The 14210-nt window shown below is 43.6% G+C and overlaps 1 protein-coding gene across 1 annotated transcript in view; it reads left to right on the top strand.

The window, feature by feature from the left end:
* LOC106566735 (cadherin-4) overlaps positions 1 to 13035 on the top strand; it is a 523629-nt gene extending 510594 nt beyond the window's left edge. Inside the window, exons 13-17 of the mRNA XM_014135075.3 lie at positions 947 to 1183; positions 1274 to 1507; positions 3007 to 3146; positions 4996 to 5160; positions 6863 to 13035. Coding sequence (XP_013990550.1) covers positions 947 to 1183; positions 1274 to 1507; positions 3007 to 3146; positions 4996 to 5160; positions 6863 to 7069 — 983 coding nt within the window. The 3' untranslated portion in view covers positions 7070 to 13035. The remainder of the gene's footprint in view (positions 1 to 946; positions 1184 to 1273; positions 1508 to 3006; positions 3147 to 4995; positions 5161 to 6862) is intronic.
* Positions 13036 to 14210: the final 1175 nt, after the last annotated feature.

Raw genomic sequence — 14210 nt, 5'->3', positions numbered from 1 at the left:
CTTTTATTCTCTGCTTTAGGGGTTTCCGTGGCCTACTCCCAGTTAGCCTTAACAGGAGAGTAATAAATGTATCTTCCTCTGGTACCCCTCTCCCTCCTCTCTCTTTCTCTCTCCCGCTCCTCTGTAGTACTTTTTATCTCACTCTCCCCTCCTTCTCCATCTTTGTCAAATGTCTTGCACTGTTGCCATGTTTAATTGCCAGATCTGTGAGCTTTACATAAATCTTTGGTAAATGACAGAGCTCTTATCTCCATCCCGGGCTTGGTTCTGGGACACTTCCCCACTAACCATTGGCTGAGCCAGCGGGGCGTAGCAGGGAAATTACTCCTAATTGGAGTCAGCAAGGGTCACCGGCCCCCTGACAAACACTCTCAATAAACAGCATTGAGCTGATAGTACTGCTGCACACAGTCTCTCTCTCTCTCATTAAGACGGAGACAGACAGTCTCTAACTTTCTTTCTTTTTGACACACACATTACTCTCTTTTTCTCTAGTATCCTCTATCTATTCCTCTGTATTACACATTTGGACTTTTTCTCTTTCCTCTTGCTGTACTTTGTTGTTCTGTCTCTCTGATTGCTGAAGGCCTTTTCTCTCTTCCTTCTTTCCCTGACATCTAAATGTTATGTGGCCATGTTCCATTGGTTCACTCAATCAAAAAAAATGGCCTTCATATTGTGTATGTATACATTTACACACACACACACACACACACACACACACACACACACACACACACACACACACACACACACACACACACCCCCCTCAGAGAAAATATCCACAGACTGTTTTAATAACAACAACAGTAACAATAACGCCTTCCCTTACCTCATCTCCCCCTCTCCTCTCCTCCACTCTTCCCCTCTCCTGCCTCTTCTTCCACTCTCTCTCTTCCATCCTCTTCTCCTCCTCCACTTTCCCCCTCTCCTGTCCTCCTCCCAGGCTCTCCCATGGCCAGCGGTACAGGAACCCTCCAGATCTATCTGATAGATGTGAATGACAACGCTCCATCTCTGCTGCCCCGCGAGTCTCAGATCTGTGAGCGCATCAACCGCAACGCCGGCATCAACATCACGGCTGCAGACTCAGACACGGACCCCAACGTAGGACCCTTTGTATTCGAGCTGCCCACCTTCCCCGCCAGCATACGACGCAACTGGACTGTGTCACGTCTCAACGGTGAGGGGACCGCCAGATGTAGATTGGTGGGGGGGGGGGGGTGTTCTGATATTGGGTATTAACAGTGTGTCTCTCCCCTCCCCTTCCCAGGTGACTATGCCCGGTTGAGTTTGCGGATCCAGTATCTGAAGCCTGGGGTGTATGAGGTGCCTGTGATTGTGAGCGACTCGGGGAACCCTCCTCTCTCCAACAGGTCCGTTATAAAGGTCAAGGTGTGTCCGTGTGATGAGAACGGAGACTGCACCCTGGTCGGGGCTGTGGCTGCCGCTGGACTGGGGACTGGAGCCATCATAGCCATACTCATCTGTATCATCATACTGCTCAGTGAGTATACTGACTGGACATCGTAGATAGACACAAACTCTTTTTCTTGTATTCACAAGCACACACAAAGAATACACATACACACCTGCCATACCTCCAGACGCTTCACTTAGATTCACTTAGAGCCATCACCTTCTTATTAACAACAAATCGGGTTCACCGCTGTTAGAGAGTATAGAAAGAGACTAGGTTTGTCAGAGTTTACATCAGTTTACTCAAGTTCAGTTTTCATTTGAGTGTAAACATTCTTTTCAATTGTGATTGATCGCATTGACTGAAAGTGTTGAAAATACGCTAAAAACATCCCAAATACATCATCTATACAGCTAAAAACAACAATACAATGTAAAAACAAGTTGACATTCAGGTTAAAGAAAGTGTGCTTTCTCAATGTACAGTTGAAGTCGGAAGTTTAAATACACCTTAGCCAAGTACATTTAAACTCAGTTTTTCACAATTCCTGACATTTAATCCTAGTAAAAAATTCCCTGTCTTAGGTCAGTTAGGATCACCACTTTATTTTAAGAATGTGAAATGTCAGAATAATAGTAGAGAGAATTATTTCTTTTAATCTTTTATTTATTTCATCACATTTCCAGTGGGTTATCATTGTAAATAAGAATTTGTTCTTAACTGACTTGCCTAGTTAAATAAAGGTTAAATAAAAATATATATTTTTTAAGATTATGCATATTGGGTCCAGTTGGGAAAGCCCCAGGTTCATTTCAGAATGGGTCCAACTTTTTGGACCCGTGAAGATCTCTACCTGTAGCTACCACTACCTCCTCCTCCCTACACACAATACATCAGATCCCTCCTTATGATCACATGGTATATTAAACCACCTTTCATACCAGATGCTGAAGAGGGTAATGATTTGCTGTTCTCTCGTTTGGGCCTTTACCATGCAGTAAACACAATAGCATACAGGTTGTATTGTAGATGAATGCCTAGCTGGCCACCAGAATGTGTTCTCTCTGAGTTGGTGACCCCATGGGTTTTATTATTGGGTTCTGTCAGACAGGGGTTTTAATGTGGAGTTGTCTTGCTGAGGTGCTGCTGGTGGTTTGTTTTGTGGCTGTGTGGTGTGTGCTCATTTACATCGTGGGTTTCGCTCCTGTGTATAGTGGTACAGTCCTATGCTCTACAAATGTGTCGTTTTTTGTGTGGTTGTGTGTTTTGCAGTCGGCCTTTAAGTGTGTTGTTAAAGGTGTGTTGGTTGTGTATATTGCCGTAGGCCTATAATGTGGTTTAAGTGTTTTGTAGTAGAAGTGTTTTAATAAGGGTTTATTGGTTGTGTGTTTTGCAGTTGAAGGGTATTCTTTAATGTGTGTTCATTGTGTGTTTTGCAGTATTATTGTGTTGTTAGAGGTGTTTTGTGTGTGTGTGTGTGTGTGTGTGTGTGTGTGTGGTGTGTGTGTGTGTGTGTGTGTGTGTGTGTGTGTGTGTGTGTGTGTGTGTGTGTGTGTGTGTGTGTGTGTGTGTGTGTGGTGTTCCAGGTATGGTGCTAGTGTTTGTGGTGTGGATGAAGCGTAGAGAGAAGGAGAGGCAGACCAAACAGCTGCTGATCGACCCAGAGGACGATGTCAGAGATAACATTCTGAAATACGACGAGGAAGGAGGGGGAGAGGAGGACCAGGTACACACGCACACACACACTGAGAGACACACTCAGAGACACACGCACACACACACACACACACACACACTGAGAGACTAACACATACAGAGACACACACTGAGAGACACACACACAAATACAGACTTATAAACATATACATGTATGTTTACAGTATACAGTGCCTTCGGAAAGTATTCAGACCCCTTCACTTTTTCCACATTTTATTAGGTTACAGCCTTATTCAAAAATTGCTATAATATTTTTTTTTGGTCATCAATCTACACACAATACCTCATAATGACAAAGCAAAGCAGGTTTTTATCAATTTTAGCAAATTAAATGTATGAAAAAAATAAAATGAACATGTACGTACTGTAAGTATTCCGACCCTTTACTCAGTACTTTGTTGAAGCACCTTTGGCAGCGATTACAGCCTCAAGTCTTCTTGGGTATGATGCTACAAGCTTGGCACACCTTTATTTCGGGAGTTTCTCCCATTCTTCTCTGCAGATCCTCTCAAGTTCTGTCAGGTTGGATGGGGAGCGTTGCTGCACAGCTATTTTCAGGTCTCTCCCGAGATGTTCGATCGGGTTCAAGTCCGGGCTCTGGCTGGGCCACTCAAGGACATTCAGAGACTTGTCCCGAAGCCAGTCCAGCATTGTCTTGGCTGTGTCCTTAGGGTCGTTGTACTGTTGGAAGGTGAACCTTCTCCCCAGTCTGAGGTCCTGAGCACTCTGGAGCAGGTTTTCATCAAGGATCTCTCTGTACTTTGCTCCGTTCATCTTTACCTCGATGCTGACTGGTCTCCCAGTGGCTGCCGTTGAAAAACATCCCCACAATATAATGCTGCCACCACCATGCTTCATGTTAGCGGTGGTGCCAGGTTTCCTCCAGACATGACGCTAGGCATTCAGGCCAAAGTGTTGAACCTTGGTTTCATCAGACCAGAGAATCTTGTTTCTTATGGTCTGAGAGTCTTTTAGGTTCCTTTTGGCAAACTCCAAGCAGGCTGTCATGTGCCTTTTACCAAGGTGTGGCTTCTGTCTGGCCACTCTACCATAAAGGCCTGATTGGTGGAGTGCTGCAGAGATGGTTGTCCTTCTGAAAGATTCTCCCATCTTCACAGTGGAACTCTAGAGCTCTGTCGGAGTGACCATCGTGTTTTTGGTCACTTCCCTGACCAAGGCCCTTCTCCCCCAATTGGTCAGTTTGGCCGGGCGGCCAGCTCTAGGAAGAGTCTTGGTCGTTCCAAACTTCTTCCATTTAGGAATGATGGAGGCCACTGTGTTCTTGGGGACCTTCAATGCTTCAGAAATGTCTTGGTTCCCTTCCCCCAGATCTGAGCCTCGACACAATCCTGTTTCGGAGCTCTACGGACAATTTCTTCGACCTCATGGCTTGGTTTTTGCTCTAACATGCACTGTAAACTGTGGGACCTTTATATAGACAGGTGTGTGCCTTTCCAAATCATGTTCAATCAATTGAATTTACCACTGGTGGACTCCAATCAAGTTGTAGAAACATCTCAAGGATGATCAATGGTAACAGGATGCACCTGAGCTCAATTTCAAGTCTCACAGCAAAGGGTCTGAATACTTATATAAATAAGTTGTATTTTATTTTGTATTCGTATACATGTGAAAACATTTCTCAAATCCTGTTTTTGCTTTGTCATTATGGGGTATTGTGTGTAGATTACTGAGGATTTTTTTTTATTTAATACATTTTAGAATAAGACTGTAATGTAGCAAAATGTTGAGTGATCTGAATACACATATATATTACACATACACCCACAAACACTGAGTGCAAGTTAGTTATGTCTTGAGGTTGACTGTATCATCTGTCTGTGTGTGTCTCTGTGCAGGACTATGACCTAAGCCAGCTGCAGCAGCCTGACTCTCTGGAGCACATCATCAGTAAGCCCCTGGGGGTACGGAGGGTGGACGAGCGCCCCATCATCCCTGAGTCCCAGTATCCCATCCGGCCTGCGGTCCCCCACCCTGGAGATATCGGGGACTTCATCAACGAGGTGAGGGGGGCAACCAGGGGTCATAGTATTGTTTTGTTTATTTCTTTATCAAGATACCGTTTAGTCCGTCAGCACTTTTCTACTTGGGATCTGACACAAACACAGACACAATTCCACATACAAGGCACAATGACTAACCTACAATACACAACTACAAACACTCAACATGAGACATTGAAATAAAAAAGGAAGACATCTGTAAATATGTGGAGGTGCATATACTGTGTACCTCCTTATTTCTAAGATACATTTGATGCACCTTCTGTTTCAGGTAAATGTGTGAGATCTGAGGATAATATTGCATAAATGTCGGCATTTTCTGCGTGCTGTTTGTTTATAGGCTTCAACCCTCTGAGCTCTGGCAACAGTGGAGATGGAGATTACCTGACAGCTGTTATCACACACACACACACATACATGCACGCACACATGCGTGTGTACGTAACCCCAATTTAAACACACTCGTGCAAGAAGGCTTTGACTGACAGGCGGCGTGACAACATGTTCACACTTGAGAAGTATTGGCAGCTGTTCAGCTTTGATCCATCCTGCCTACACACACACACACACACACACACACACACACACACACACACACACACACACACACACACACACACACACACACACACACACACACACACACACACACACACACACCCCCCCCCCCCCCCCCCCCCCCCCCCTGATCTCGCTCCAGCAGTCTGGCAAAACACAAACACATGGTGGCTCGGCTGCCCACTGTATCCTCCTCCTTGGGGATTCTACATCCCTGCCAATGACATCACTCTGTCACTCCCAATATATTGCCTGTATGCCAACATTTCTCATCTCCTCTATGGTGTTTCCTTAGCCTGTGTATGTTATCTTACTGAAAGCCTACCCTCCTCTGGCTCTATATAGTACTATACACTAACCTTGCTAATCCTGTTGGCCTTTGCTGTGATGCTTCTTCAGCCTGTGCTCTATTAACATGTAAACAGCCTAACCAGCTCTGCTACGGTGAGTAAAATGTTCAGAGTGAGGTGTTCTCTCATTTGTGTCTGGAAGTAGCTAGCTAGCAAGCTAGTTTGGGTGCTTGGTTGGGACAAGCATGCATTGGCAGGCAAAGGTGCAGAAGGACGAGTAGGCTACAATTCCCCATCGTTTATCAGTGCAATTTTGATGGCCAACTAGCTGTAAAAGTTTGAGAGGGTTTATCTAATGTTCCTTCGTTATATTTTAGCTCATCTTGCTCTGGCTAGCATTAGTTGTTGACCTTGTTGTTGTTGATGTGCATGACTGAGGGAGAGAAAGCCTACCCTTTCATGGTAGTTTGATCGATAGCACTGTAAAGTTCCCAAATGTAAGAGGACTCCGTGGGATTTACATATTTGCAGAAATCCATTCAGGTGTATTTTGTGGCTTTTGGCAAATGCGTTGTAATGATCTAAAGTCACGCTGTTGCTACTACCTGTAAACACACAGTCCAGTTCAAAGTGAATGATGGCAGGACCATGTGGCAAATGACTTGTTTTCATAAAGGCCTACAGTAGCTCTGATTGGCTATAGCGCACTGGTAGACGCTATATTGGTATTCTTCCTAGGGGTGTATATGAACAGATTTTAATATTGCTAAAATGCTGTCAGTTCCACTTTAACCCCCCTCCCTCCCTACAGGTCAGCCTGTTTACTATTAACTCCTCTCTCTATCTCCCTCCAGGGTTTGCGGGCGGCAGACAACGACCCCACGGCCCCTCCATATGACTCCCTCCTGGTGTTTGACTACGAGGGCAGTGGCTCCACGGCTGGCTCCGTCAGCTCCCTCAACTCCTCCAGCACAGGGGACCAGGATTACGACTACCTCAACGACTGGGGCCCCCGCTTTAAGAAGCTGGCCGATATGTATGGGGGAGGGGAAGATGACTAGGGCCACAGGGGGCCTGGTCAAAGATCAACTTCCCCAATCCACCCTACTCAGCTGGTCTGCCATGCTCTCTATGTCTTTACAACCTTGGTGGGGTCTTCAGATCTCCAACTTTAATACACACCTCACACACACACACCAACCAACTGAACTGACCTAGCAACAGACCAATCAATTAAGCAACCGCCATAGTGGACTGTGCAACAAGGCAGCTTTGGGTCCTACTGTACTGTACTGTACTGTACTATACTGAGCCCTCTGCTGCTCCAAGACTGTCTAAGACTGAAACTTATGCTCTCCAGGTTTTTTGGTAGATTATGGGGTTGGTTACTTTTGTTGTGTGTTTTTTAGTTTTTTTATTATTTTTTATTATCTCTTGCTGTCTTCTCTGTCCTTAAAAGCAAGCTATTTTCTGGTGTTGGGAGGCCATTGGCTCCCCATTTCCGCATCAGCCCCCAGCCGTCCCTTTGCAGATAGTCCAAGCTGCATATTGTGTGACGGGGAAGAAAAGAAAGAGAAACACAGAATGTCAATTCTTTCTTCTGCGTGGAAGGCCCTGGTTTAATCTCTCTGAACTTTGAATTCCATAGAACAGAAGCACTGTTGTTTAAGAAGTGCCTTCAGTGGTGCGTATTATGTCTGACTCTCGCTATCTCAGGATTGGTTCCCATTTTCTGGGCTAACGTGGGGCACCGCCCCCTTATAACCCCTCACATTAGAAATCTGACCTTCACGTCCAACTTCCTGTGTGTCATGTCCATCACCCTGTCATGCAACATGGACAGACACAGGAGAAGTTGCAGAGGGATTTGCCTTTGGGGGTGAGGGGGTATCAGGAGAGGGAGTGCTCTGTACAAAGACATACATTACCAGTCAAATTTTTGGACCCACCGACTCATTCAAGGGTTTTTCTTTAGGTATTTTCTACATTGTAGAATAATAGTGAAGGCATAAGAAATATGAGAACACATATGGAATCATGTAGTAACCAAAAAAGTGCTAAACAAAACAAAATATATTTTATATTTGAGATTCTTCAAAGTAGCCACCCTTTGCCTTGATGACAGGTTTCGAGCGCCAGAGAGGGTAGGCACCAGAGAGGGGAAGAGGTAGCAGGTGTGACAGATGGAGTGCTGCATCAGATGACCTGGCCTCCACAATCACCCGCGTCCACAATCAACCAACTCAACCCAATTGAGATGGTTTGGGATGAGTTGGACCGCAGAGTGAAGGAAAAGCAGCTAATAAGTGCTCAGCATATGTGGGAACTCAAGACTGTTGGAAAAGCATTCCAGGTGAAGCTAGTTGAGAGAATGCCAAAAGTGTGCAAAGCTGTCATCAAGGCCTAGAATGCCAGCATCCCGGAGTTTCCTCTTCACTGTTGACGTTGAGACTGGTGTTTTGCGGGTACTGTTTAATGAAGCTGCCAGTTGAGGACTTGTGAGGCGTCTGTTTCTCAAACTAGACACTCTAATGTACTTGTCCTCTTGCTCAGTTGTGCACTGGGGCCTCCCACTCCTCTTTCTATTCTGGTTAGAGCCAGATTGCACTGTTCTGTGAAGGGATTAGTACACAACGTTGCACAAGATCTTCAGTTTCTTGGCAATTTCTCGCATGGAATAGCCTTCATTTCTCAGAACAAGAATAGACTGACAAGTTTCAGAAGAAAGTTCTTTGTTTCTGGCCATTTTGAGCATGTAATCGAAACCACAAATGCTGATGCTCCAGATACTCAACTAGTCTAAAGAGGGCCAGTTTTATTGCTTCTTTAATCAGGACAACAGTTTTCAGCTGAGCTAACATAATTGCAAAAGGGTTTTCTAATGATCAATTAGCTTTTTAAAATGATAAACTTGGATTAGCTAACACAACGTGCCATTGGAACACAGGAGTGATGGTTGCTGATAATGTGCCTCTGTACGCCTATGTAGATATTCCATTAAAAATCAGCCATTTCCATCTACAATAGTCATTTACAACATTAACAATGTCTACACTGTATTTCTGATCAATTTGATGTTATTTTAATGGACATTGCTTTTCTTTCAAAAACAAGGACATTTCTAAGTGATCCCAGACTTTTGAACGGTAGTGTATTTTGATTTGTTTAACACTTTTTTTGGTTACTACATGATTCAATATGTGTTATTTAATATTTGACGAATCAATGTAGAAAATAGTACAAATAAAGAAAACCCTTGAATGAGTAGGTGTGTCCAAACTTTTGACTGGTACTGTATCTCTCCTTAGTCGAAGGACAATTATTTTATTTCCTTCAAGCCTGAGGTCCTGATAAAAAGCCATCATCAGTGTCACAATAGGAATTTTCACACAGATACAGGATTGGGACTGTCTTTAGACAACATGTATTTACTGTATTCAAACCATTAGTCATTGCGGCTCTAAAAGCAGTTGAGTTTTGATGGCTTCGGGACTTTGCTTTTTTGAGTTCACATTACTTTGCACTTTTAACTTAATGAGGCTGGGTAGCTCGGAACAGAGGGATGAAGTGTGAAATGTGAAAGAAAATAATCCATAGTAGGACGAAGGATGAAGGTGTGTTGTATGGTTCTGTCCCCTGTTTCCAAATGTTATTAACATAGACCAACCAGACCACAAGATAACTATGTGTTGAGATAAACTATAGAAATTGTAAAAAGAAAAAGGGTGTGAAAATAAATATTTTTGAAGTATTAGTAAACGTCAAACCGTTTGTGCTCCATGCCCTCTTGCACTGCTGGCAGAGAAGACAAAGTGTGAGACACAAAATTTCAAGCTTCGGCTTTTGTGCTGTTTCACTGTCGTGTCCTGACACACTTTTAATATACAATCTCTGATGCTGGTCCCTGTCGCAGCAACAACACAGAGAGAGAGAGAGAGAGAGAGAGAGAGACTGAGATTCTGTCAGGGACTTAGCAAGCACCACCGTCTGTCTCCTCTCAGACATTTTCATTCATATGACATTTTGGTGCAAGAGGTTTTGAAAAACAAGTTGGGGAAAATCCGTCGTATAAACTTTTTGGAAAGCGAGAAAGAAAATAACTGCACCTTTCCAAAGAAATGTTTATTAGTGCTAAATATATCATAAGATGTTGGTATTGAGGAATGGCCATTTTATTGTATTTTATGGAAACACCACTACCCATGCATCATCCTATGATACAGTATACAGGACATTTCCCCCAATGTCATTCCAGTTGAGATTTACAATTGAGAGGAATGGGCTTTCTACATACGTATATTCTCTCTCTTTCTCTCCCTCCTCTCTGTCTCTCGCTCTCTAATAGTAGATTTCATAGGGATTGGGTGAGGTTATGTATTTAATCCATCCTCCAGTTCTCCTCATAATTAAGAGGATGATGGATTCCTCCAGGTAATCTCCTTGACGAAGAGAGAGAGCTCTAAACTCCTAGATAAGATGTGAGGAGAGGATGACTCAGCCTCCCATGCTCTTCCTCACAGCTCCCCCTTCACTATCAGGTTATTTCCCTTTACACTGCACCCAGTATCTCTCCCTCACATCTCCCTTTGGAGAAAAAAGATATGTACAGTATGCCTTACACAGACAGGGAAGAAAATAGAAGTCTCTGAAAGGGGACAAGGTCATATAGGTTATTGGGGGTGTAATTATAACTGAATAACAGTGAGCCCTCAGAGTGTAGGTAGACCCTAAACCACCTGTGGTGGCTACAGGGTATCAGTGAGAATGACCTTTGACCCTCTGATCCTGCTGTGTGCCCACAATGCCTCTGGGTGACAGAAGCAGAAACAAGAAGCTGTGTTTAGGCTTTCCACCTCACCTCTCGCCATCACAAAGTAGGATTAGTGCTTCTTTCTCCACTAGAACGTAGCTCAGCTCAATGCACACACATGCTCGCTTACGTGCACGCACACATAAGCACATACACACATTACACAGCTGTTGCTGTTCGTGATTTATGATTATCTCTTTTTACCTAGAAATGTTGTACATATACTTTTTTTTATACCTTTTGTTGTTTTTCACTTTCGCTCTCTTTTTATTCTTCACCCTGTATTTTGTTGTCTTTGTTGTTCGACGAGTAGCCTACCGAGCCTGCTCGCAAGCTTCAAATTACCATAAAAGCCATTTGCGTTCACTGAAGATTTAAAGAGACTTGTACGGTCACAGCCAGACTTGTTTATGTGTCGCTGTTCGAGATTGACTTCATTATTACATTACAAGACATCCTACTGTACATATTTACACTCACCTTCTCTGGGCATCATCTTACATGTCATCCATATAGATGAGGCCTACTTGCTTTGCTCTAGCCCCATCAGACACAGTAGAGACAGTATTCAGATATACACCTACCATGGGGGCAGCAAACCAAGAGGAGATAGATCCAGGCACTTCATGGTCCCACTTTGCATAATGCTGCTGTCATAAGCACTACATAGCATCATCAAGTGAATGGCCTAATGCCTGTCATAGTGTCTCATTATCACGGCTAGGAGTTATTTGGGGGACAAATGAAGCCATGCCATTCCGACACTATGAGAGGATGAGAGGGAAGCCAGGGATGGGTTAAATGAAGGTTTTGGAGAAATGAAGGATTGAATTGGAGGATTAAAAGTTGTACATGTAAAATGCAAAGGTGGTTAGGTTAAATGGATGCGATTGATGTGACATTGACACACAGGGGAACTGGGATCAGGATGTATGGATTTGCGCATCCACGCTTCAGTTTGACATATTGAAGACAGAGTACGCGGGAGGCTTAAGGTGTGCAAATAAATTCCTTGAGTCAAAGCTTGGGGTGAATGATATAGTGGGAGGAACGCAGTATGTTTAGCTAGTGCAGATGTATTTCAGACCTGCTATGTAGTCTCTGTATGTACTAGTTACCCCCTTTACCATGAGGCCTGCACACAAACAGTCACTCTGTCTGTCCCTGTCTGTCTGTCTGTCTGTCTGTCTGTCTGTCTGTCTGTCTGTCTGTCTGTCTGTCTGTCTGTCTGTCTGTCTGTCTGTCTGTCTGTCTGTCTGTCTGTCTGTCTGTCTGTCTGTCTGTCTGTCTGTCTGTCTGTCTGTCTGTCTGTCTGCCTGCCTGTCCCTAGAGGGAAGTGGTCATCTTCTTTCAGAGTGGTGTTAGCCTTTGAACCCTCACTGAAGACCACTGATCCTGATAGCGCTCACCAACCCATGGAGTGTGCTGCACACTATTCAACTGCAGGAGACTCCAACAGGAGTGAGGTTACAGTGTTAGACATAGCCTTCGCTATCACCAGGCCTGCACCGAAACATGACAGTATTTGAGTCTCTCAAATGGCACCCTATTCCCCATGTAGTGCACTACTGTGGTTGAAGGTAGGGCACTATATGGGGAACAGGGTGTGATTTGAGATGCAACCAATGTCGTATTGGAGTGGTCCTGATGTTGCTCACGTCTGAGTGTACATAATGTAGTAATTGCTTAAAGCTAAACGGATCAAGTTAGGCAAAATATAACTGTACAATTGGAGCTTTTTTGCATGTGTCTTTTTATAGTGGACTGAAGAAGAATTCTATGACGGTTATCATAAAGATTATTTAAAACATGTAGCAGCCCGCATGACCGAGGTTGTGGTCCAGAAGGACTTCTGGTGTGTAACATACTCACATACACTTAAGTAAATAAAAATACAAAATACAAAAAAAACACAAAATGCTTAAAAAAAAGAATTGCACAGTTATCAAGTTAAAATACTTTTTTTTGTAAACTGTCAACAGCACAAGTATTTTGTAATGTTGTTTGTACCATTTTGTATGAAAAAAATGGAAAAAAGGGAAAGAGTCCGTCGTTTTAAGCGTGTGTTTCTAGTGCCACTGCAATCTTGGTTTCCAACTACAGTAACAGTACATATGCAGCCTTGCAGATAAATCTTGTAATATAGAAGTTGAGCTGGCAACTCCATGTCAGAGCCCCTGTGTTATAAATAAAGTTTCCCCTCCTTATACAAACACTGCTTCCTGTCTCCACATTCTCTTCCTGTTTTACATGTAAAGTTGTTGATGATGATTATGAACAAAGACACAGATTATGTTACTATTTTCAAATACCTTCAATGTGTTCGACCCCGGACCCCAGACCTCATCTATAAGCGAACAAAAACAAAGCCATAACGTACAGCAAACACTAGCCTATAAGCATAACGTGTGCTCAAGCTTTTTTCTCCTCCATATTGGTAAAACATATTCTAATTTGTTATGAGCATTTCTGCTGTTTACTATTCCAGTTAACTCACCTATGTTTGAGCCAGTTTATCAACTCACTGAGATGTGTCTCCGTCTCCCAGCCTTTAGCATCAGGGGAGCACAGATTGAACCTGAGGGTAGTTATGTGATTTGGTAACTGCATTTGATTATGGCCCCGGAAAGGCAGAATGCAATTTGATGGGAGGCCTCTAGCCTCGTATAGAGTAACACTCACCTTGATAGAGCGAGCGTGCAAACTGCATGATAACTGGATTACAAGAACCCATCAGCCAAGACCCAGACTAGGGGGCGTCTTGTCAGGGTGTGTGTGTGTGTGTGTGTGTGTGTGTGTGTGTGTGTGTGTGTGTGTGTGTGTGTGTGTGTGTGTGTGTGTGTGTGTGTGTGTGTGTGTGTGTGTGTGTGTGTGTGTGTGTGTGTGTGTGTGTGTGTGTGTGTGTGTGTGTGTGTGTGTGTGTGTGGCCTGGATTTCCAACGACTTTGATCAAAATGCTATCAATCCTCATGTTTTCAGGCAGAGGACCGATTCCGAGGCTCACTGGGGGAAAAAAACACTCACTCAAGCACATGCGCACACACACAAGCATGCACATACACACCCAGGGTACAGCAGTGAATTTCTACTGGGAAATTACTCTGCTTTCACTTCTATGGTACAATACAACTTTATTGGTGATGCACTGAAGACAGTCTGACTTCAAAGTTAAACTTAATGTTAAACATTATGATTTATTTCACTAAAAATGACTGTGAACAATAAACAAATCAATTAACTCTGTGCATTTGTCTTCTCTCTCCCTTTTACAAGGTGTGGGAATGATGTCTGTACCAGCTGCAGCTGATGCTATGAAAATAGGACTAAAGCCAATATGCTAATATATAGCAAGATGGGTGCAGATTGTATTTTCCTAGGGGTCTATTTGTATT

The sequence above is a fragment of the Salmo salar genome, chromosome 13 (genome assembly GCF_965601325.2).
Source record: "Salmo salar chromosome 13, fSalSal1, whole genome shotgun sequence".
Taxonomy (NCBI): domain Eukaryota; kingdom Metazoa; phylum Chordata; class Actinopteri; order Salmoniformes; family Salmonidae; genus Salmo; species Salmo salar.
Note: the sequence above shows the minus strand (reverse complement) of the source record. Positions and strands in the feature narration are given on the sequence as shown.